At 35.9% G+C, this 22,916-nt stretch overlaps 2 protein-coding genes across 2 annotated transcripts; both read left to right on the top strand.

Moving 5' to 3' along the window:
* Positions 1–2,853: 2,853 nt before the first annotated feature.
* On the top strand, positions 2,854–10,822 carry LOC121421462 (protein ILRUN-like). Its single transcript, XM_041616160.1, has 6 exons — positions 2,854–3,157; positions 5,731–5,891; positions 7,164–7,361; positions 8,405–8,557; positions 9,918–10,027; positions 10,362–10,822. The coding sequence occupies exons 1-6, from the start codon at positions 3,006–3,008 to the stop codon at positions 10,608–10,610; spliced, it is 1,023 nt and encodes a 340-aa protein (XP_041472094.1). The 5' UTR covers positions 2,854–3,005; the 3' UTR covers positions 10,611–10,822.
* A 5,132-nt stretch (positions 10,823–15,954) lies between these two features.
* On the top strand, positions 15,955–21,871 carry LOC121421717 (40S ribosomal protein S13). Its single transcript, XM_041616499.1, has 6 exons — positions 15,955–16,009; positions 17,198–17,246; positions 17,730–17,808; positions 18,473–18,642; positions 19,530–19,630; positions 21,759–21,871. Exons 1-6 carry the CDS (start codon positions 15,987–15,989, stop codon positions 21,790–21,792), a joined length of 456 nt encoding a protein of 151 aa, XP_041472433.1. The 5' UTR covers positions 15,955–15,986; the 3' UTR covers positions 21,793–21,871.
* The last annotated feature ends 1,045 nt before the right edge of the window (positions 21,872–22,916 follow it).

Genomic DNA, 22,916 nt, shown 5'->3' with positions numbered 1-22,916 from the left:
TCCCCCCTCCCCTTCCCCTTGAGACCTTTTTGGGGGAAGGGGGCTTGCTAAATTTTTTCTGTTCAAAAATGGAAAATTTCTGAAGCTGCCCCTGGCTTGAGGAGGTTCTTTATGTAAATAAAACAAAAATACACGGATATTTTTCGCTGAAGAGGTTTAGATATTTTTATTTTATGTCCTTCACATAACCATTTCAGGGCACACACATTCATATAATTTACAAATGAATTGTAATAGTTACATGCACTTTTTATGGATTTACCTAGAGATAGCCTTATAAGGGGTGGTCCAGGCTGGAAATATATAATCTTAATAAATAGAGTAAAATTCACACAGCGAAATGCTGAAAATGTGATCAATATCGGATAACAAATTTATTGAATTTTAAGATTTGCATTATTCCAGTGAAACAGTTATAGGCATGTCTTAATGATTATTCAGTAGGTGGGCTGATGTCATATCCCCACCTGTTCTTTTGTATTTTATTATATGAAATTAGGTTCATTCAAATTGTTCTACCAAGAGCTAAAACAATTGGATTGACAACTGATTAAGTGCATTAGTTATTTATTGCTGCAACTTATTTCATCATAATGGAGACACATTTAAACATGCATGAAAACAAAAGGAAAGTGGGGATATGACATTAGCCTAGCTAATGAATATTCATGACAACGTGCTTATAAAGTTTCACAAATTATCGATCCGATTTTGATGAAATTTTCAGCATTTTACTCTGTTAATTTGTGTATGCAAATCCATAACTACTAGAATTTATTATGTTATAGTTTAAAGGGCCAGTATCTTTTGAATGCTAATATTCCTATTTACTGAATCTGGATTGATATATTTGCAAACACAGTATTATGCTGGAATGGGAAATTGATTAATGCTAATTATGGAGTCTGGGAGACTTATTTTATCATATTTTTCTTTTGCATTGGGTATTTTTTTCCTATAAGTCAATTCACCTGAAAAGAAAAAAAAATAATCACATCACACAAGAAAAAAAGAAATCTTTCTCTCTGGTATAAATGTTATCATAATTTGGCACCTTTTTAAGAATCAGGTAAACCTTAAAATCATGAGTAGTTTGCAATGCATTATGTAACCATTTTCACTGATCCAAGATTAAGATTTGTTTTGTTTGTTTTTTGTTTATTTGCTATTGTTAATATATAAAGTTTCAATCAATGTTATGGCTAAATGTAGAGTAAGTATTAGAGTAATTTTTTAAGATGGAAGACTCACATATAGTGTATATAGAGAATATATTATTGTATGATTGTGTTCTTTGGATGTACATATTTTTATATACATATGAATTGATTTGTATTTTCTGTCAATTATCATGCCTTAATTGTAAGCATTATGCACCTGTTGATATCAAATAAAAGCTATTTGCAGTAAGAAATTTTTATTGTGTTGTGGTTGTACTTTAATGTACAGTTTATTTGGTCATCGAGCATTAGGATAAATTAAATGCTTTTTTTTTTCTTCAATATTTGCATTTTGTAAAAATGATGGGGTTAAAATTTTGAACACCTTGATACTGTGCTCTCCATTATGCAATCTTGAATATTTTTTTTTTCACCAATTGCATCGGAAAGCTGAAAAAAATGAAATAATGTGTTTAGATATCACATGAAAAATTGCCCCCACTCTAACCACATAATCATTTGGGGCCTAAACTCCGAAGTATTGTGGGTTATGGCCTCAATTATTTGAAAAACAGTGTTGAATAAAATTATTTTTTTTTATATTTGTAAATGGAGTGGGGAAGTTGTAACAGATGGAGTCTATAGTTTTTGGTCCATGAATGTAATGAGATGTCCTTTTCACGCACACACATTTGAAAGTGAAGTGAAATTTATAAAAATAAATAAAAATTAAATGAGCTATCTGCCCCCACCATTATGAGGAATTTCAGGAATTAAGCTGAAAATGAATGCATTGTATATTCTGGAGAGGGGGGGGGGGCTGCTGTTGAGAATGAGTCTGAGAGGATCAAAAGTAACTAGACTGGGGCTAAGCCCAGGATGAAAGTGCATGCCTATCCCGAGTTATTCATTGCAGGGAAAGATATTCAGGATTGCCAAATATGGTGAGGGCATCATGGTGATCAATGCACTATTTTGTTCAAGTTATAAAAAATAGGTTAAAGATCATGATCACACAGGCAGTTGCTCCGGCCCCCCCCCCCAAAAAAAATAGATAAATGACAGGCAAAACTGACTAAATAATTAAATATGGATATTGAGAGAGGAGGGCAGCGCCGATGTGCCCCAGAAACTGGGGTGAGAGGGCACCTCGATTATTTTTTTTTCAAGTAGTGCAAAACAATGAGTAGCTAGGATATAAAGCTAAAATTAAGAAAGAGAAAAGGGAGAGGCATTCAACCATATTATAATATTAAAAATATATGACATAATATTCATATGAAGAGGTATAAAGAGGCTATAGGAAGTCAATGCTATTATCATCATTTAATGCTGGTCACCCCCCCCCCCACAAAAAAAAAAGCAATGATATTTGACACAGAGATATATCAATTAACCAAATGAGCGGTAAATGAATAAATTAATAAGTAATGATGAATACATGCATAATGAACAGGTAGATAACTACGACTCCTTTATATCTGAGTGTAATTATCTCACCTAACAAGCTCATTTACCCTATAACCTCCTCCCCCCCCCCCCCCCCCATCACCGCCCTCCCTCGATTTCAAACATTTGAAAATAGACTGCTACCTTCAGCTTTCTGAAGCTCTGTATGACGTCACGAGGTCAGAGTGGGAGTGTGATCGTTGCAATCTCGCGTGGATTATTGTGTGTGTGCGATTTGCATGCAAATTTACGTGGCTAGGCTAGCTGCACTCACAGGTACGGAGCTGGGACCTGACAGAAATCACGACTTAATAAGCATCAAAGTTCCCTTCGTTTACGTCTTCTAATCAAACGTTTGTTGTATATTTCAAGGAGCTACCCATCTGAACAGTTACCATGATGGATGTAGATTTAGATCAAGATTTAATGTCGAAATTCAGCAGCATGGGAACGACCGATCGAGATGTTTTGATAAACGAATTTCAGAAGTTGTTGGGCAACAATCTTAACCCTGCGACCTGTGCATTTTTCCTTGACATGAACAACTGGTAGGTTGGTTATGGTGGTCATGGACACTTTAATGGTGATGACTGATATTTACGATGATAAAGAGGGAGAGAAGCCAAGTAGGGTGATTGTGATGATGATGATCGATGATCGATGATGCTGGTGGTTTATCATGCATTGCCATTGAACAGCAAATTTGATCAGAGTGTTGGCAAAAATGGTCGTAGACCTGAATAAAGCCGAGGCTGTGCTGAACAGTTTATTTTGAACAATTAAAAAATGGGGTCTTAGACTTGGCGTTGCATTGTTGGGAGGGGGATGAGGTAACCATACAAAATGTTACAAACATCACAATTATTGTTATGGTCATGATAGGTACCTGGTATGTTACAAAAAATAATTTGAGGAGTGAGGTGTTTTGTGTTTGCTTAGGCCCTATTGATTTTTAGCATCATTAGAGCTCATCAAGACCTTTCATTTAATATGGTACCTCATTCATTTTGGGGGTTAATTTCAATGAATATCCTCATAAACTGAGACAACTCGTGTCTTGATGAAATATAATTCAGTGTCCTTGTTTTGAGGACGGTTTTATTCACTCTCCCCTGCTGTACATCTATGGAAATTACTGGAATAGGAGTGCTGAAAAAAGATTCTGTGATCTCTATTTGTCCTACATTCTTGTTAAATACATTGATACTATAGCGTACTCGTCTCGGGTTTGCCAGGTTATTTAATTCAACTTGAGGAGCTCTGCTGCTGTAACAAGCATCGCAAAAGAACTCGAGTATTAATCTGATACTTTTGATTCGAAGAGCCAACTTTTTGTGTGTAGCAGGAGGTTTTAAAAATACCAAACTGAAAAAGTTATTTGTATTTTTTTATGATTTAAGGATGTTCCCAGTTATGTTTGTGCGCATCCGTTATCTGCAGGCGAATATTTTAGACCACGCGCGTTGACGTCACCAACTCACAATAAGTGAACAGGTGAGTTATCAGCTGCAGGTACCAGCTGATTTTTTTCCAGTCATCCACACTCTTAACAGCAGATACTTGATGTATTATTTTACAAAGCTATAAATTTGCTGAAAATAATCAACATATATCGGACCAACTTTTTAAATGCCTCTACATCTTCAGAATACTTTACTCTGCAGTGTTGAGAAGTTTACCCAGTTGTCGTGTGTCCAAACAGGTCGTGTGTCCGGATGATCAATTTTAGAAGATCATTTGGAAAAATGTACAAGCGAAGTTTCATCAATATTTAGTACAAAATGTTAGGAAATATTATAGAGAACAAAATATAAGATGATTACAACTATTGAATTCGTATTTTTAGTGTAATCCAAAGACAAAAAAGAAGGCTTAAAAAATATAAAGTGTCCGGACACCCGACCCCCCATCCTATGACTTTATGAGGAATATAACTCAAGTTTAAATAAATGGGATAGTGGTGTAGAATTTTTCTTTATCAACATGTATATGTAGATAAAATCCTTTTGGCGCATTTTTTTTTATAAGCACATTTGCTACAACAAAAATGCTGATTTTTGCCTGATAGATTGAAAACAAGTTCACACCTCTTTAGTATACCTTTCTCTACATGTACAACAATGCAAAATTCTAGTGAATAAGGTGCAGCATTTATTACCTAAATTTTTATATAGATTTCATATTTTTGAGATAAGTTTCTGCAGTCTTTCACACCTTTTTTTCAAAATTGATGCTGCTTAAAAGAGCAAACAAATACATGTAGCAATATGAGAGCCTGAGAGGATTATTTATCCTAAGTACCGGTTTGCAATTCTAAAATATAATGTAAAATGTGATGAAATTGGAATAGATTTTAACTGAGTACATGTGTAGTGATCTTGTGAGGTCTACAATTTTGTGAGAATGACATGTATTTCATTTTAACTGTGGAACGTCCTTAAACTACCTATAAAATTTTTAACAGACCAATCTTGGTTCGGAAACTTGTACAATGTGCACAGTCATGCAGATATGACTTACATGTACATGTACACTTGTTACTTTGCCAAAGTACATGTATTACATACAGTTTGGTTTGTTCTTCAAATCATTTAAGATCAAGGAGGCCGGAGGAAACATTAGACTGATCTGGCATGTACATGTACAATGTAGAGTACATGTAAAGAAAAATTGGGAAATTAACTTTGAAGCATCTTGACAGACTGGAGCTGGAGTGAATGCCCATGATTAGCCGAAGCATTTTGGCCAAATTTATTTTCAGGAAACATCAGATCTCTCATCTGAATTTCAGCAGGAGACCCTATGTCTGTTCCTAAAATTGACTTCAATTTACCTGATTTTAAACACCTGTTTCATGAAAGCTTCATTTCATAATAAATGTTTTGAAAGTTTTATGCCAAACATTTCAGCAAGATGAGACTTCTAACTATCAAATATAAAAAAATAAATGAATAAACCTATAAAGTAACGGGCACAGGGCTCCTTTCATTTTGAGATGACCCTTGCACTAGAAGAAGCTCTCCTGCAGACTTGGGACACCATATTACACATGATCCTTTTCAAATTGGATACTAAACCCACATTGTTCTTCTCTTTTTCTCATTTCATTTGAAATCATCAGGAACTTGCAAGCTGCTATAGGATCCTATTACGACATCGAAGCCAACCTCCCTGTTCAGCGGCTACCAAACATGACGTTTGTGAAAGACGTAACGATAGGAGAAGGAGAATCGGTCCCACCATGTACGGAATTCACTAAAACATGGAGAGTACGGAATCCAGGTAAGACAGACTGTTTCTTATTTCCCCATTGCATAAAAAAGTGTTAGAGCCTAGGCCCACATTACATATATTGCGGGATGGAGTCTACATGTATGGAAAGTATGCATTATATGTAGAGCAGATTCAATATTCAACATGTTACATGTAAGTTTGTGAACTGGGCAGACCCTGTACGAATCGTACATGGATAGGAATGACAGAATGCTTCAAGTTTGGAGGAAAAAAATCAAGTGGTGAAGATAAATCCCTTATTGGTGCCATTTGACACACTGGTGTTGTGGCGTGTACCTGTAATCCAAGAAGAGGTTTGAGCCCTAGTCGCATCTTTCAGATGGTGTTGTAAATGACAGTCTAATGGGGCGTTGAAAGAAACTTGCGATCAATTGCAAGTCTATTTTCACTCCCGAAATCAAGCATATGCCGTGCAATTAATTGCAAAGTTGTGATTGATTGCTAATCTGCTCCATGGAACAAGGAGTGTAATTTGATTTGCTAAAGATGAAAGTGATCAATCAATTGTAAAATTGCGACAGAATATTTGCAATTGAGTGCAATTATTTTCTTGCAAGACTTATAAGTATGATTGCTTCAAGAATTAACTCAATCACTCAGTTCCAGTACTGGAGCCTGTTTGATGAAAGTTGAATACATAAAAACTATGTAAACTTTGCCATTACCATGGAAACCTTGATTATGATTGGCTGTTGAGTTATGCTACCATGGTAGATATCTTTATTTGGCAATGTATGAAATTCGCTTCTGGGTCAGTTTGTAGACAAGTTTGGTATAAAGAGACCTTAGATTTCAATACTTCAATGTGGAGGTGACTTTTTCTTAGGGCACATTTGTATATTCAAGCAAAAAATGAAAAATTAAAATGGCAAAAACAAATCCCCTAATAATATTCCCAAGGCTAATGAGACTCTTGGAGGAGCATAATGGCTAGTCACCAGAACATCCAAGCCTCCAAAGTCATAGCCTTCAATGGCTTGGATTCATAAAGCTCTCGACTCTGATAAATAGATGTATTATTCATTATCCCTGGCAATTTTACTCGATGGGTGTTTCAAAAAGTTGTTCGTAAGTTAAGAGTGACTTTAAGAATGACGGGTGATCCTTTCTTGTGGTAAATGGTATATTCATTGGCGATGGTTTGGCACATAAGAGAGGATCACCAGTCGTTCTTAAAGTCCCTCTTGACTTACGAACAGCTTTATGAAACAGCCCCCCAGGATGAATAACAAATATATCTTTTACTCGTTTACACCTAAGCCACTGACCAATGGCCACCGGGGTCGTGTTTACGCTTCATACACGGTCATCAGCTAGGACCACTGGACAGAGTTTATACAGAGCAGTTGAACGGTCAGACGGATATGGACATCAGTGTTAAGATGCACAGCCCCTCACACTGTGGTGTCTATCAAGGGCAGTGGAGGATGTGCACATCAACAGGGGTTTTCTTTGGGGGTAAGAACACTTTAAAAATTCTAAAATTCAATTGTTCCATTGCTCCAGGAAAGGTAGAGTTTAAGTTCATGTATTCCATAGAATAATGTATGTAGAGCGTGGTTTTCCATGCAAGTTTTATGGAAATTTCAACTAGATTTTTTGAGAAGGGAGGGGGGGGGGTAAATGTAGGCATTCCCCTCCCCACAACATTTCTGAACATGCAGGAGACTGAATAGTGAAATACATGTATATGTGACTCTGGCCTATTAAAATCCCCTGGGACCATGAAAAGAAAGATGAAAGATGACTTTTAGATGAAATGTTATGCATGTATAGGTAACTCTGCCTATAGGTAAGTCAATCTTCCACAATAAGTCAGATAACCACCTAAGTCAAAGCATTTTTTGAGACCAGATTATTCAAAACATGTATTCCTCTTCTAAGTTGAATTTCTCCTAAAGTCAAACAGATTTCTGTGATCCTGAACAGGTTGACTTTGGCAGATTTGCCTGTAATTTGTTCTGACATTATGCTGTGAGTTTATAGGTGACTGTTTGACTTACACTGGGTATGGAAGGTTGGCTTAAGCCTACCACACACCTTACCGTTACGACTGGTCCATGATCAGATTTTGGAACAAAGTGCACTTTGCTTTTTTTTTCTGAAAATGTGGATGACAAGTATCTTTCAATTTGAAGCTCAAATTTTACTGAAAGAATACTAATGTAACAATTTTGGATGATTGAAAGCCTTTATTTTGTATTAAAGGCCAAATTAATTTCAAATCATAGTAATTTGTAATACCCAATTGTATGATTGCTATAACGCCATTACAACATGATATTAAATTCGCTTTTATTTTAATAATGATGGTAGCATAGTCACAGATTTGTACATACAATGCTATAGAACATTACACAGGAAATATTCCATATCTCAATATTAGCATCAAATTCTATGTTTTATTCCAAAGTCGGGTTGCAGACCAATCATAAGGTGTGCAGTGTCCTTAATGCACACTCTACATTTCAGTATTCTGTTTACACATTTTTGTTTTGCAGAGACCATATGGGTTATCGTAGAAGTAAAAGAAGGCGGTATGCTAGGACTTACACAACAATTATCTCAACTCGGTACAGGATCAATGGAAACTGATAGTGCGCCCTCTACAGATAGAATCATGCCTAACCCTTTTGGTTCTCCAACAAAACCAGGTCAGTTGGCTTACTGATGTTCTTCATCTGCAGATCTGTATTTGTGTGGGGTTTTTTTATCCTGTTGTATTTCTATGATCTACGTTGATTGTTATATTTTGTGAGGGGGGGACAAGGTAAACCAACCCATAACAAGATTGGCTGAAAAAAAAACCCCATGACACTGAAGATTACCAACGTAGATAAGGACACGTGGGACAGTGTATTATTATCTCTTTGACGAGACTCTACATTGCCTGGGATGTTTATTTTCTACCCTGGGGCATGCGTTATTGGACTCTGTTCGAAATCATTTTTTAGATTGAGCTCTGGCATTTATGTTAAATGATAAAAACCAGTGGTTTATGGTAATGATTTCAAAGTGTGCTTGTACAGAATTCAATAAAGATGACCACCCAAATGTCTCTAGGTATGAATTAAATTGTGTAATCCCTTAGAAATTAGCAATATATGAATGACATTCCACCTATCAGGGTTTTTTCCAAGCAATGATAATAATACACTGTCCCACGTGTGCTTATTTGTGTTGGCAATCCTCGGGGTGATCTTCTATCAGCGTAGATTTCACATATGATTTCATAGAGTTAGGTGTATGTACTATGGAGAACGTGCCTTCATCACCCTTGCATCACATATATGTCACTCTCTACCACCCCAACTACGTGAAGCCATATCAACTGCTAATTTCGAGACATCAATCAAGACCTATCTTTTTTCATTGTTGTAGCGTAATATAGTTTAATATAGTTTTATTCAATATGTTCAGTACCAATTAATACCATGTAATGATATGTCATGGAATATATTATCATGTGTTAGCAAAGAGAATGCAGTGTAATGTAAATATAATGTATATTACAATCTAGCACAATACTTAAGTTTAATGTAGAATAGTATTTTAATCTAATGAAAACCATATTAATTTGCTTGATTTCTTATATAATAAATAATCAATTTGTTAAGCGCATATAGATCACGAATATTATGCGCTATATAAGTACAATATTATTATTATTATTAATGTACCAGTGCTGACCGCACAGAAACATTGTTATCCTAACAGAGCGCTAGCAGTAAGCTCAGTCACATTTTTTGGATTGTTAAGTCAAAACATGTATTTCAATGTTAAGCAATGCATTGTTGTAACATTAGGCATCGCTGCTACTTACCTGTTGTAACAGGGCCTCTGCTAGTGCGTTGTTAGCACTAACAATGTTTCTGTGTGGTCAGTACTGATCTACTAAATCTATGATAATATACAGTAATGACAATTAGTCTTGATTTTACAGACTTTCTCATGATGTCATTGCTTACTGCAACTACCGGTACTTTCATTTATCTTTAATTTTTTTCCCCTTAGATGGTTCTTTAATAAGAGAGTCAACACCCGAGCCTCCATCCTTTCACTCACCAAGTAAACCAGAACACAGCTCACATCTATCATCACCGGTCAGACCTCCCTTATTTCAGGTAAGTCCAACTTGGCTAAATATTAAAGGAGAAGTTCACTCTGGCAATAAATTGATAAATGCAGAAAAGTCTTTGAGAAAAATATTGATGAAGGTTTAATGTAACTTCATCAAAGAATAAAAGAGTTATGAATTTGTAATGTTTTGAATTTATATCATATACTAGCAGCTCCCCCTTTTCAAAACTTTTTCTCCTGCTTTGCATTGTCCATTGTATAAAGGAAAGTTTCAAGCCAATTTTTGTTTAAACAACATGATCTTGGCCTCGTTACAAAGACAAAATGCCTCTCATCCAACCATTTTGTATGTTTTTTGCTTGCTCTCTCTCTTCACAGCACGATTCTTCAGTACAAATCCCCACCCAGACGCTGTCAGAACGCGACCCCAGGATGCCGGCGGTCTTCCACGACTACCAGCTCCCCCACCACCACGCCCCCGAGAACACAGCCCAGCCTGCCTTCCCAACCAACCAATCAACCGCTTCCTTCTCCACCCTTCAGGCCCCGAATCCAACAATCAACCAATCAGAGTACACGTTTCATGATCTCAGGACAGAAGACACAATGACGGATGAGGACTTATAGCATATGCAGAAATCTTTTTTTTAATTAGTTAAATGTAGAGAATACCTATAGTTCTAAAGGGATTTTGAAATCCTTTTTGGCCTACTTATATAGTGCTGATGCACGTGGATACTTGTACAGTTAGTAATTAATATATTATGGTAGTACTGCAACTCAATTTATTGAATTGAATAGCAAGGGGTAAAGTTTTTAAACGTTTCCCACCTTAAAACCAGACTTCTGAAAAATAGTATGCAATGGAACCAACATTGGAGCAAAGTTCTGTGTGTTTCTTTGAGACTAAATAATTTGGTATGCTCTTCTCTTTTTCTTTCATTCCTTCTTGCTTTCTTTCTTTCTTTGTTTCTTTATCTCCATTTTTTCGCTCTTTTTTTGTTTCTCATTCCAGGGGCTCGTTTCATAAAGAGTTACAGCTGTTGTAACTTTGCCATTATAGCAACTACCATGGTAACCTTGATTCTGATTGGCTGCTGAGCCCTATTGCCATGGTAGTTGCCATAATGGCAGAGATACAACAGTTTTAAGTCCTTTATGAAACGGGCCCCTGATCTTTTTTCTATCTCTCTTTCTTTTTTCTGTCCTGTGTTCTTTTTTCTTCCTTCTTCTTTCCTCCTTTGTCACCAATATCATGAAGATCCTAAAGTTATGGTAACTTTTCAATCATGGTTATGTACTTACCGTGGTAACAAGGCTCAGCAAGAAGTTTAAATTCAGATCTCTATAATTAGCACTTTCCGGCGTTATCCCCCAGTCACTGGATTCTGTGTTATCTGCATGCGGTGTATGAGCACTCTCCACTCCCTGGGGAGTATGCCACACTGGCAAGTTTAACATAATATGGTCTTTTCCTGCCAGTAGGTTTATTAGAGATGAACAATCTTTCGTACCCCATTTGTTGGATTCTGGCTCACCGTGACAGTGTATGCACAATCTCCACTCCTTGGGGAGTATTTCACAACGGCGAAGTTACCATAATAAGGCTTCTTCTAGCCAATTGGCTAATCTCTATCAATTCTCTTGGTATTATTCGGTTGTGGTTTTACCGGGTACTCTATAAACTTTCACCTTAAGATAGGCAGAAAGCCAGGTCATCATTGCAGTTCTTGTAGATCAAATGGAATATTCCTTTTTTAGAGATATATAATGTGGAACTGAATCTAGTAGAGCGTGTGAGAGAGCAAGAGAAATTGAACAAAGTGGCGTGTGAAAGTGGAACTGAATGTGTCATTGAAGTGGCTGATGCTGTCTCAGGGGGGTGTTTCACAAAGATTTAGTGTTGACTGAAAAGGAATCCTCATGTCATTCCAACACTGTGATGATATGTAACACTCATTCTCATTGTATGCTATGAAGTAGCAAGTGAGTGTCTTGAGCATGATTTGACCATTGCAGTGATGCATTATATATACCACATGCAACTGGTAACTTAGATGAGAGATTAGTCACGTTCAAACCTTGATGAAGCACCCCCTGATACTGAATTCATAGATATTTATTGTTTTCAGAAATTATTTCTGACTATCATTTTAAAGCTTACCCAGGGATATATTTTTTCTTTCGGATGAATATGAAGTTTAGGCATTGGTATTAAATGAAACAAAAACCCAATTGGCATTATTTTGAAAACATGATGTGAGACATAAAGAGTGAATCTTTAATGGTGTTCATTACGCCTGGGAACTCAAACAACCGATGCATTCAGTCAGTTTACCGACAACCAGCAACCGAATACTATAATTTACACTAATCAAATGTTCGCCAAATGTTGATTACTGATTTTAGATATTCGATTATCAAAAGTATATGGCTTATCTTGGATAATTGACAACAAAGTTCAAGATACTTGAATTTTATGCTAAAAGTTAAGAAATTCCAAAATATGTAACTCTGTCAATGCACAACAATGATAACTCTGGTCAGTCGAATTCAAAAGAAGGGTATTCGTCCCAGGCCCAGTTTTGATATTTATTTGCCTTTAATAATCTTTCGCATGTTAGTATTGCTCTTTTTTTTTCATATCATTATGAATCTTCAAAATTGTTTTAGCATACCTATTACTCATCATTATGGTTGGTCATAATTTCTCTGAAAATTTGGGTTCAGTATACATAGTTAGCATTATTGACAGATTGTTTCATATTACTGTCTTTTTACAAAAAAAATGCTGTTTGGGGTTAGGTAATAAAAAAAAGAAGAAATATGAAGTAAGGAAAAAGTTGTTCTTTTACAGGGGTTTAAATGTTACGTAATGTTACGTCATTGAAATTCAGTTTTGTGAATTTGGACCTTAATGAGCAATAATTATTATTGCAGAAGATTAATGTGTAAAACTGTTGTCCATTTAGACAATGTAGGGGTAGATTTTATGTATATTTTACCAGGATAAATACTTGCAATATTATTATGTTTATGTTGTGAGAATGTGTGTATTAATCTATATGAGTGTAAGTGCGGTTTATGTTTTGAAATATTGACATGATTTCTGAAACTTGTGTAAAATGAAATAAATGAAATGAGTAAATGATAATAAAAAGGTAAAAAAATATTGTTCATAAAATGGAAATTATGTCATGTGCACTGCTTCAAAGTCATGTATGTGTTTCTATTTTGATTGGGAGGTAGTATTTATGGATAAGTTGTTTTAGAGGGGGAGAGTGTGAAAGAGAGAGGAGAGGGGGAAGGGGAGGGAGAAAGGGGGGAGGGGCAGACATGCAAACCGTTCCCTTGTTAGAGTATTTTTGTTCCTCTTTTTTGCTATGAATACACCAATACTTTTTTGTATGATTCTTTTTTTAATTTCCAATCATGTAGTATGTATTATACACAGCGAGTGACTCTAGCGCCGGTCCGATGGTCCCAAACCAGTAAAACCACTGTCGGGCCAGTGACTTGTTACATGAAAAGAACAAGTAAATTTGTGCCTAGTACAAGCACATGTTTAAAAGGGTGAATTATCAAGTTTTCGAGTAGAGTCATTTCACATGTTTTTCACTGATCTCACTACAACAGGCTGGCGGTTGTTACATTGAGACAAATTTTAAACAATACTCTCTTTTTTGTCAAAAAATCTTCTTTTTCCTTCTAAGAATACTTTTTTGTTGTTCTAAAAGGTTGGAAGGTCTGGAGGGGAGGGAGGGGGAAAAGGCAAGATAATCCGTTGGTGAGACTAGGGGAGAAGAATTAATGATGGCTTGTAGGAGGGAGAGAGAGCAAGGCAGGTCGAGGGGAGGGGGGGGGGGCGTCACGGTGATTATCGTGAGAAAGTGGGAGGGTAGGGATGGGATAGAGGAGGAAGTGCCAGAGAGAAGACGGGTCAGGCCTAGTCTACAGGCACAGACCCTGATTGAAACTTTGATCAACAAGTATGTCTCCATGTACGCAAAGACTAGCAAGCACATGTAGGCCCATAAACACTCCGTTTCCTGAGTGAGAGGGCATTCACTATTATACACAAGACACTGTAGGCTGCACATTCAGACTTTTAACTCGAGTGAAGGGTTTGCACAGCAGACTAGGTCGATCTAGACCAACAGAGCGAAAGATGAAAAACTGAGGCGCGGGGGGGGGGGGGGGGTCCATTTGTATCTTATTTTGATATCTTTGTCACAGCTAGAGATGATCGCGTTGGGATTTTTATATTTTGTTATGTATTACTACTTTATATTTTATCATTATACCTGAGATCTTTTTTTATTTTTATTGTTTGAAATAGGTATATGATATTACCCTCTTCTCTGCATGCAGGGAGGGGGAGATGTTTGTTTTATCAACCGCGTAGCCAGGATTTCATTTTGGACAGAGCAATGAAACTCTTAAATTTCAAAGGGCGGACGTTTCATCAAATGTAGATATCTCTAATACCCAATCGTCTCTAATTTAATTGATTTTCTAAGATTATTGAACTTCATTACAAAGAAAATAGTGCGCATAAAGTTGAAACTTCTTGAAACTATCTATCTATATAATAAAGGATGATTATTTTTTTGACTTATCCTGAAGCGCTTCATTTTGAATATAAAGAAACTTAAGTGTCATTCAAAATTTCAAACTGAGGGCGCAGGACAGGAGATGAATGTATACAGGGAAATGACATGAAGTTTAATACAATTTGATAAAAAAAATATTGTACTTTTTTTATTTAATACGACACGAATTCCATACCTTCCTCTTTTAAAATTAGGAACCTGTTTGCCCCCAAATTATGGTTTATAGTAATGAGCTGAAAAGCGGGAGAAGCTGACTTTATGGAGGTGACGGCAGAAACTGATATAAAGATTTTGTAAAAACAAGTTGAAACTCCATGTAAATTGTCCTATTCTGTCAAAACCACTAAGCATTGCAAGTTTTAGTGTTTTTACTATAATTTTATTTCAGGCGCTCGGAGCCGACCAGACCAGAAGTTGCGCGATCAATTGAAAAAAAAAGATAACTTCATATATTTACTTCGGCCTAACCTTACTCAAATTCATGCACTAATGTATACAATCTTAACTTTAACTGGCAAGAAGCACATCAGAGAAAAGGTGGGGGAACAATGGAGAACTTCAATATTGTCATTTGACCGCGCGCAGCGCGGAAGCAAAATTCATTTATGAATTTAGAGCAAGAAGAATGAAGGAGTTTCTCTTTTGAGAAAAAAAAGAATAAAAAGAAAAAAAACAAAGCTACCTTTCTTCCCTTTCCTCCCTTCCCTTTTCCTTTTCTCCTTCTTTTTTTCTTTTTGGGGACGTTTTTTTTGGGGGGGCGACCGCCCCCACCGCCCCCCTGGCTACGCGCCTGTGCTTTATGATGGAAAGGTGGTGGCGTTTTGGTTAGATTGTGTGTTTTTTTTGGAGGGGGGGAGTAAGTTGTCAGATGAAGAATTCTCTCTCACTGGAAGTCTGGGTTTTTATTCTTGGCAGGGCCCTTATAAGCTTTATTGATATTAACCGCAGTTAATATAACTGATTATTATCAACATCATGATGTCGATAATAATCAATTATACCCCGGCCTTCTCCGCCTTAATTCAAGGTTAAGTTTTAATTTGTGAAAATATCAGGGGTCCTTTTCGAGGGGATGTTATTGTTTCTTCCATCCAAATATGATACCAATGATTATCACAGAAGTGATAAAGCAACAGTCTGCTGCTACCAAAAAAAAATCATCAAACTGGAATATCGTTGATATATAGTTTTATATCTAAATTAGGAAACTACTACTAGTTATTAGATTTATACTACAGCCTAAAACACATACCAAAGGTAATAAACACTCATTTTAGAATTTTGAAGATTAATATAAACGGAAATACATAATTCTTGAATTTTTGGCATAAACGCCATCTACGGTTAGATAGTGTAAATCTATAATCGGTCTTTTCGCCAAATCGCCATCATGGGTCGTATGCACGCTCCCGGGTTAGTGAATCAATTCGTCACAAAATCATCAAGTTTCCTATGAATATATACGATTTTTAAGTAATACCCATTAATAAATGTGTATTTCTCTGTATATTTACGGAGTTATTAGAAATGAGTAATCACAGACTATAGGAAAATAAGGGATAATATTCGGGGCTTTATACCATCTCTCGCACGCGTCGCATTCACTGTGAACCGCATGTGTGTACAAAATCATTGACGTTGAGTGGCAGTGCCCCCGTGTGGCCTGAGCTGCTGTACGGTGAAATGCATTCTGAAGTCTAAGCCAATTCACATGCATGTGCAATCAGATTGCAATGCACTGTAGTGCACAAATCTAACGTTAGAACAAAATGGAGGAATAGCACAAGTATGGACTGGTCTACGCCAATTAATGTACCAACTTTACCATGTTTACCAAGTTGCAGATGATAAAGTCAAGAATATCATTCATTTGCCTTCAATTCAATCAACAATGAATCATTGTCATGATTGTTGATTGAATTGAAGGCAAAAAACATGAACGCGATGCAATGACGTCATCGATTGTCATTAGGCCTACTAGTTTTGCACAATTTAAATGCATTGGCTGGGACTGGGATAGATTTATTGACATTCAACATTGAAAGGCAGTGTCATAAAAGAGGAGAATAAGCAGAAAAAGTGATGTTTAATTTTCAGTTTGGGTAGATCTTGGTCAAGGACCCTACTTAGGCATCTTTTATTTAATGGAGAGAGAGAATTCAGCAGTTGAGTCTTAAAAAGAAAGTCAAAGAGGAGAAAATTAGAAAATAAACTTTGCTGGGCTTCAGATTTTTTCAAGACAATGACTTTAAAATGCCTGAATTTTGTAACAATGATAAAGATATTAACAGACTTAACCTTTTTAATCAATAGCACCACTTTTTTTCATCATTCATGTGAATAGAATTTTATTTGGGGATTTCTGAAATTTTACTAAGACCAAGTAGACTATGAGTTATAATTATTAAGAGAATGTGATAATGATTTGTATTCTATGTTGGGGCTTGTTTGTTCGTGTGGGTTTTCAAACAGAAATGGGGCCAATCATCCAAGGTTCTATAGACAAGATAATCTGTTTTTTAGAACTTTATTTATTGACTTCATCTTTGAATATCTGAAATATTTTAAATCTTTATCAATTTTTAATTTTTTCCCCAACAGAAAGGGTATCTCTGCCTCAGCACTTCCGTACAGACGAAGTGTGCCAACAGTAAGTATGAATTGGAAGAAAAAAGATATTAATGCTATTAACTAGCACGCACTGGCAGTCGGCATATTTTTACTACATGTAGGCAGTGAAAACCAGAACCATATTATGGCCAAATCAGAATTAATGGACTCGCCAGACCATTTATTTTTCTGGCTGTTTGGATGTAAAGTTGTAAATGGTCAAAGAATGTTGACCGGATGCCAGTTTAGTGATTCATGTAGATGTGATGATGATGATGATCATGATGATGATTGTAATGGTGATGGTGATATGAAGATATTGATTTAGAGTTTTGTTGATAGTGGTCATGATAAGGATGATGATGGTTATGATGATGGTGATGATAATTGTTATAATGATGATGATATAATGATGTTGATGAGTGTTGATGGTTGCTGATATGGATGATGACAAATTTGACGAAAAAGGATAGATCTTATTGGTAAATTGCTAATTGTGTAATTTGAACTCTTTTCATTTCAGTGGCTGAAACTGTCTTCAGATGATGTGAAGGAGCACATCCAAAAGATGGCCAAGAAGGGTCTCACTCCATCACAGATTGGTAAGTTCTATCTCATTTGTGCAACCACCCCCCCCCCCCCCCCCCATCATATCTGCTCAGACTGATGTAATAATATCACGAACACAATACATTCAAGTTTTGACCAGGCTTCACAAAACTTCAGAAAGTCTACAAAACTGAAATTTTAGGTACAGATCATTTATGGATGAGAAAATTCTAATGTTTGAAATACAAATGGATGATCTTAACTCACCTAGCAAGACACTGTTCACTACAGTAGAACATTACTTAGGATATAAATTCGAAATGTCTTTTATTGATAAAATTTACTGATTTTACACCAAAATTCACTTTGATTGGGTGCCCAGTCAATGAGAAATATCTGAACATTTTTGTCTTGTGTCTTTTCTAAGACCTTTTCAAGCATCAAAGTGGCTGAAAATATCACTCAGGATACCATATTTGTCTGTAGATATCTAGTATCCATCTAACAGCTTTTTTATTGCAAAAAGAAAAACAATTACCGAGAGAGGGCACTAGGTTTACATTTCAATCCTAACAGCCAAAAAATCATATTTAAATTTTAATGGGTGAAAAAGGTGCATCCAATAACTATGCTTTTGTAATTTTTAACAATGATACTCTTGTGTAGCTTAAGACAGGCTTCAAGGATTTTAATGTGTTCCGGTGTCTGATCTTCCAGGTGTGATGCTTCGTGACTCCTACGGAGTAGCTCAGGTACGCTTCGTCACTGGTAACAAGATCCTCAGAATCCTGAAGGCCAAGGGTCTGGCTCCATCCCTCCCAGAGGACCTCTACTCTCTGATCAAGAAGGCTGTCGCTGTACGCAAACATCTCGAGAGGAACCGCAAGGTATGAAAGTGTCATGGCTAAGGAGCTTAAATTTAAATTCTAGCTGTTGTAATGATCTGAAAATGAGTCAGAACATAGTAAATTGAATAGCAAAGTGAAAAGCATTTATAATTATCGAGTATGGGCCAAATGATTCTGTTAGGAATTAAGTGGTTGCTTAGAAATAAGAATGACATTCATGCTGTTTGACAGGTCTTTTTACAAGCATTCAGAATATATGGTAGTGTTTCTTACATGTGCTTATCCTTGTTTACTTCATTTCGATTGTTGAGCAAGTTCAGCATCACAAATGTAGGTTTATGTAAAGTTACAATATTCATATCTACAATGCATGATGTTATGCTGACAATTTTTTTTTATTTCGTCAAATCATTTCTTCAAGTTTATCCATACCTGCCAACCAGTACATTGTAGGCGTATTTAGTACGTTTTTTGCAACCAAAATACAGCAGTACGTTTGAAACAAAATTACCTTTTTTTACAAAATCGTAATTTATTGAGAAAAATCATTTCTGTATATCTCTATTTCATAAAACGTAACAAAAATGGTTATTAGATCAATGTAATTTCAGGTAACTTTTTTTAAAATCATTTTGTTAAAACCAGGGTGAAGATATATGTTTCAATGTTTTTTTTTTTCATCTTCAAGAGCAGTGCGCATTTTAGATTGCACGCAGCTTGAGCGCCGCGATGATCGAGTGCGCCAAGCTTTTTATTACAAAATACACTTTTTGGGGGAAAATAAAGTTCTTTTTACCACAGAATACAGTTTTTCATTCCCAGAGGTTGGCAGGTCTGTTTATCAGTTAAGCTTTAAGTTAATAATCTTCATCTTATCTATAGTCCAATTCTCTTTTTCCTTTTTTCTTCTTTTTTGGTGTGTGTAGGACAAAGACTCCAAGTTCCGTCTTATCCTGATCGAGAGCAGGATCCACAGATTGGCCCGATACTACAAGACCAAGCGTATCCTTCCTCCAAACTGGAAATAGTAAGTTTCTCTCTTCAATTATTTCATTGATTCACAATGATGATCAGGGTCTCGTAACACAAAGGTTAGCGATTAATCACTAAATGAAATGGCCTATCAAGATCATCGTTGTGTTGAGTTGGGGGTTGGATCGATTGCACTTTAACTTTCAACCAGACTTTAAATGAGACGAAGCAATACAAAGTCTGTACAGTTCATATATACCTTTATTAAATACTTGATGATGAAGATGATGATAATTAATAATACAGGAACATGAGTAAGTCTGATGGTGACTATACTCTCTAAACTCCAATCTCTAATCTATCTGTATATGCTGGAACAATCTGTAAAATAATCTGCAACAATCTGCATTCTAATCTAACAATCTCTGAAGTAATCTATAACCAATCTCTAACAATCTGCATTCTCTGAAGTAATCTGATTATGGTTCAGAAGTGAACCCCTTATATATTGGTCTGGTCTAGACTCTTTACGATCAAACAGGTGTTGGTCAACCTTGGACGCTTGACCAAAACAATCTGTACATCATAACTTTACTCTGAATTGGGGGAGTTGACCTTTTATGGAGAACATGAAATGTAGTGAATAAGAAACCCATAAAATGTGTGTGCGTCAGAAGTTTAGCTGGAAGAAGAATGAGTAATACTTTCTAATGAAAGTTGGAGCTGGTATACTTCCTGTAGAAGTATTGATTAAGTATTGATTATGTATAGATATAATATTGAATATGTGAGATATGTCTTGTCATCACATAACAGTTGCATGCGCATTTTGCTCAGTAGACTGACCAGGAACCAATCGGAATTGCTCTATCAAATTAGCGATTAATTGCTTACCTTTGTTTGTGTTACAGGTTCCTGTAATGTTGAAAATAATGATAGCGATATTGTTAATACTGGTGATATTGTGATGAAAATGATGCTAAAAATATTTGTAATGATAATGACAGTGGGAAATTTGTACATCTGACCCCCACATTTCCCCATTCTTACAATGTGCTTCGACTTTGGATGATTATTCAACTTTGCTGATTTAGTAATCAGCAAAACAAGCAAGTCATTGTGCCTTTAGACTAAAGTGGCAGATTTTTTTCATTGGGTTGAACAGTGGAATGCACAGTTTTCAGGACAACAATAATTAGTACCAAAATGCATCAAAGCATCCAAACCTTTACTAATTCATATTATTTTTTGTCGCCAGAAATCTGAATCAAACATTTTTACAAAGTTTGAATTTCGGAAAGTAAGTTAAGCTTTTAAAGATTTTTTTTTCCACCAGAAAAAAAAATCAAATTTTAGAAAAATTAAACTGGCGATTCTAAATTACATGTAGATATGTCATCCCCCCATGTAAACAAAGACTGTACTTGTGTGCTTATTGTTATGTAATAAGACATATCTCACATATTCAATAATACAATGTATATCAATACATAATCAATACTTGTACAGGAAGTATAACAGGAAACTATATGTCTACCAATTCCAACTTAAGAAAATATTACTCAATCTTTCCTCATTCTGATGCACATTTCATGGGTTTCTTATTCACTACATTTCATGTTCTCCCTAAAAGGTCAACTCCCCAAATTCAGAGTAAAGTTATAACGCACAGATTGTTTTGGTCAAGCGTCCAGGGTTGACCAACACCTGTTTGGTTGTAAAGAGTCTTGAGCATACAAATATAAAAGGGGTTCACTTCTGAACCAAAATCAGATTACTTTAGAGATTGCAGTTTTAGAAAAAAGAGTTACAGAATAGAGATTGGAGTTTAGAGCTACAGTAAAGTATACTACATCAGTTTGCAGCATTTATATCATCTTCAGAGTATAGTCACCATCAGACTTATGTTTTTGTCATTATCATCAAGTAATCATGTTTAATTAATAAATGTATATATGAACTCTACATCTTGCATTGATTCATCTCATTTAAGTCTGGTTGAAGGTAAAGAGCATTAGATCCAACCCCAACGCACATTATCTTTGTGTGTTTGTTTTGCATTGCATTAAGATTTTTAGCTAGTATCCATCTGCAGCATTTACTTTTTAGCCAGAACTTGGGAGAATTTGCTTTTAAAAGTATGTTTCCTTTTCTCTCTTTTCTTCCCTTCCCTTATTCTACAGTGAATCATCAACAGCCTCAGCCCTCTTGGCTTAAGGAGATGACCTTGTGTTGACCTTGAGTGTAGGAGCTAAGAGTATGTACATGTACAGGTAGTAATAAAACCAGACCAAGATCAAACGGTTAAATTCTGTCTCAATCAGCGAGCTTTATTTCATTTGTCAGTTTCCTTTGCTTTCCTTGGGTTGTGTGTGGTTTGTGTAGATTAGTAGCATGAAGAAGTGTGTTAAAGGAAACCAAAACCCAAGAAGAGAAGTAATCTTGTTAGATAGAGTAAAATGAGAGGAACAATTAAAAAAAAGTTTCATCAAAATCGGTTATGAAATGAGTAAGTTATGGGAGTTTGAAAACTCTTGTTGTACTTTCTATGGGCATCCTCAAATTGCCAAACTTGCTTCAAAATGGCTGATTTTGTGGTGGACCGTGGACAACTCTCCATTTGTTTTGTACACAAATTTTCAGATTTTCCTCATCTTTCAAATTGCATCTTGCCTCCTTAGCACAACATATGTCATGGGAAAATATTATCCACACCATACATGTCAAGGTCAGGAGGAGATAATATGAAATATGTAAGTGAAACTCCAATAAGATTACTTTTTGGGTTTTGGTTTCCTTTAAGCCCCTTTCACAATTGATGATGCAACTGCTTAGAACCATTGCGATTCTGTGCAACATATATTGTGACCAAATGATCGCACAAGCAATTGTGAAAGCCCCTTTATTAAAATTTGATCAGGGACCAGGGCCTGGTAACACAAAGGTTAGCGATTAATCACTAATTAAAATGGCCTATCAAGATCGTTGTTGCATGTGCATTTTGCTCAGTAGACTGACGAGGAACCAATCAGAATTGTTCTTTCAAATTAGCCATTAATCGTGTGCCTGCGTGTTACAAAGCCCTGATGTGGAAAGAGGATTAGAAGTTATATCATGGCTGGTAGTTAAAACCCTATTTCTCTAAATTTAAAAAGAGATTGAGGTATCTAAGAAATGGGTCAATAAAACATCAGTAGCAACCTTGTTACCGAGTGTTACCGAGGATGAGTTCTCTACTGAAAGTGTCGTTAAACCTTAATCTATATGGATTTGGAGTCTGATTTTAGACTATATGAGGTTGCGACATATCTACAATACAGGTCTTGCTGAATTGACCTTTT

The sequence above is a fragment of the Lytechinus variegatus genome, chromosome 9 (genome assembly GCF_018143015.1).
Source record: "Lytechinus variegatus isolate NC3 chromosome 9, Lvar_3.0, whole genome shotgun sequence".
Classification (NCBI taxonomy): Eukaryota; Metazoa; Echinodermata; class Echinoidea; order Temnopleuroida; family Toxopneustidae; genus Lytechinus; species Lytechinus variegatus.
This window is presented reverse-complemented; position numbering and strand designations above follow the sequence as displayed.

Excerpts from the sequence above, each read along its gene's own strand:
- LOC121421462 (XM_041616160.1), top strand. The coding sequence starts at position 3,006 with ATGATGGATGTAGATTTAGATCAAGATTTAATGTCGAAATTCAGCAGC. Across the intron at positions 3,158-5,730 it reads TTCCTTGACATGAACAACTG|GAACTTGCAAGCTGCTATAG; the intron begins GTAGGTTGGTTA and ends TGAAATCATCAG. Across the intron at positions 10,028-10,361 it reads TCAGACCTCCCTTATTTCAG|CACGATTCTTCAGTACAAAT; the intron begins GTAAGTCCAACT and ends CTCTCTTCACAG.
- LOC121421717 (XM_041616499.1), top strand. The coding sequence starts at position 15,987 with ATGGGTCGTATGCACGCTCCCGG. Across the intron at positions 16,010-17,197 it reads GGTCGTATGCACGCTCCCGG|AAAGGGTATCTCTGCCTCAG; the intron begins GTTAGTGAATCA and ends TTTCCCCAACAG. Across the intron at positions 17,809-18,472 it reads TCTCACTCCATCACAGATTG|GTGTGATGCTTCGTGACTCC; the intron begins GTAAGTTCTATC and ends CTGATCTTCCAG.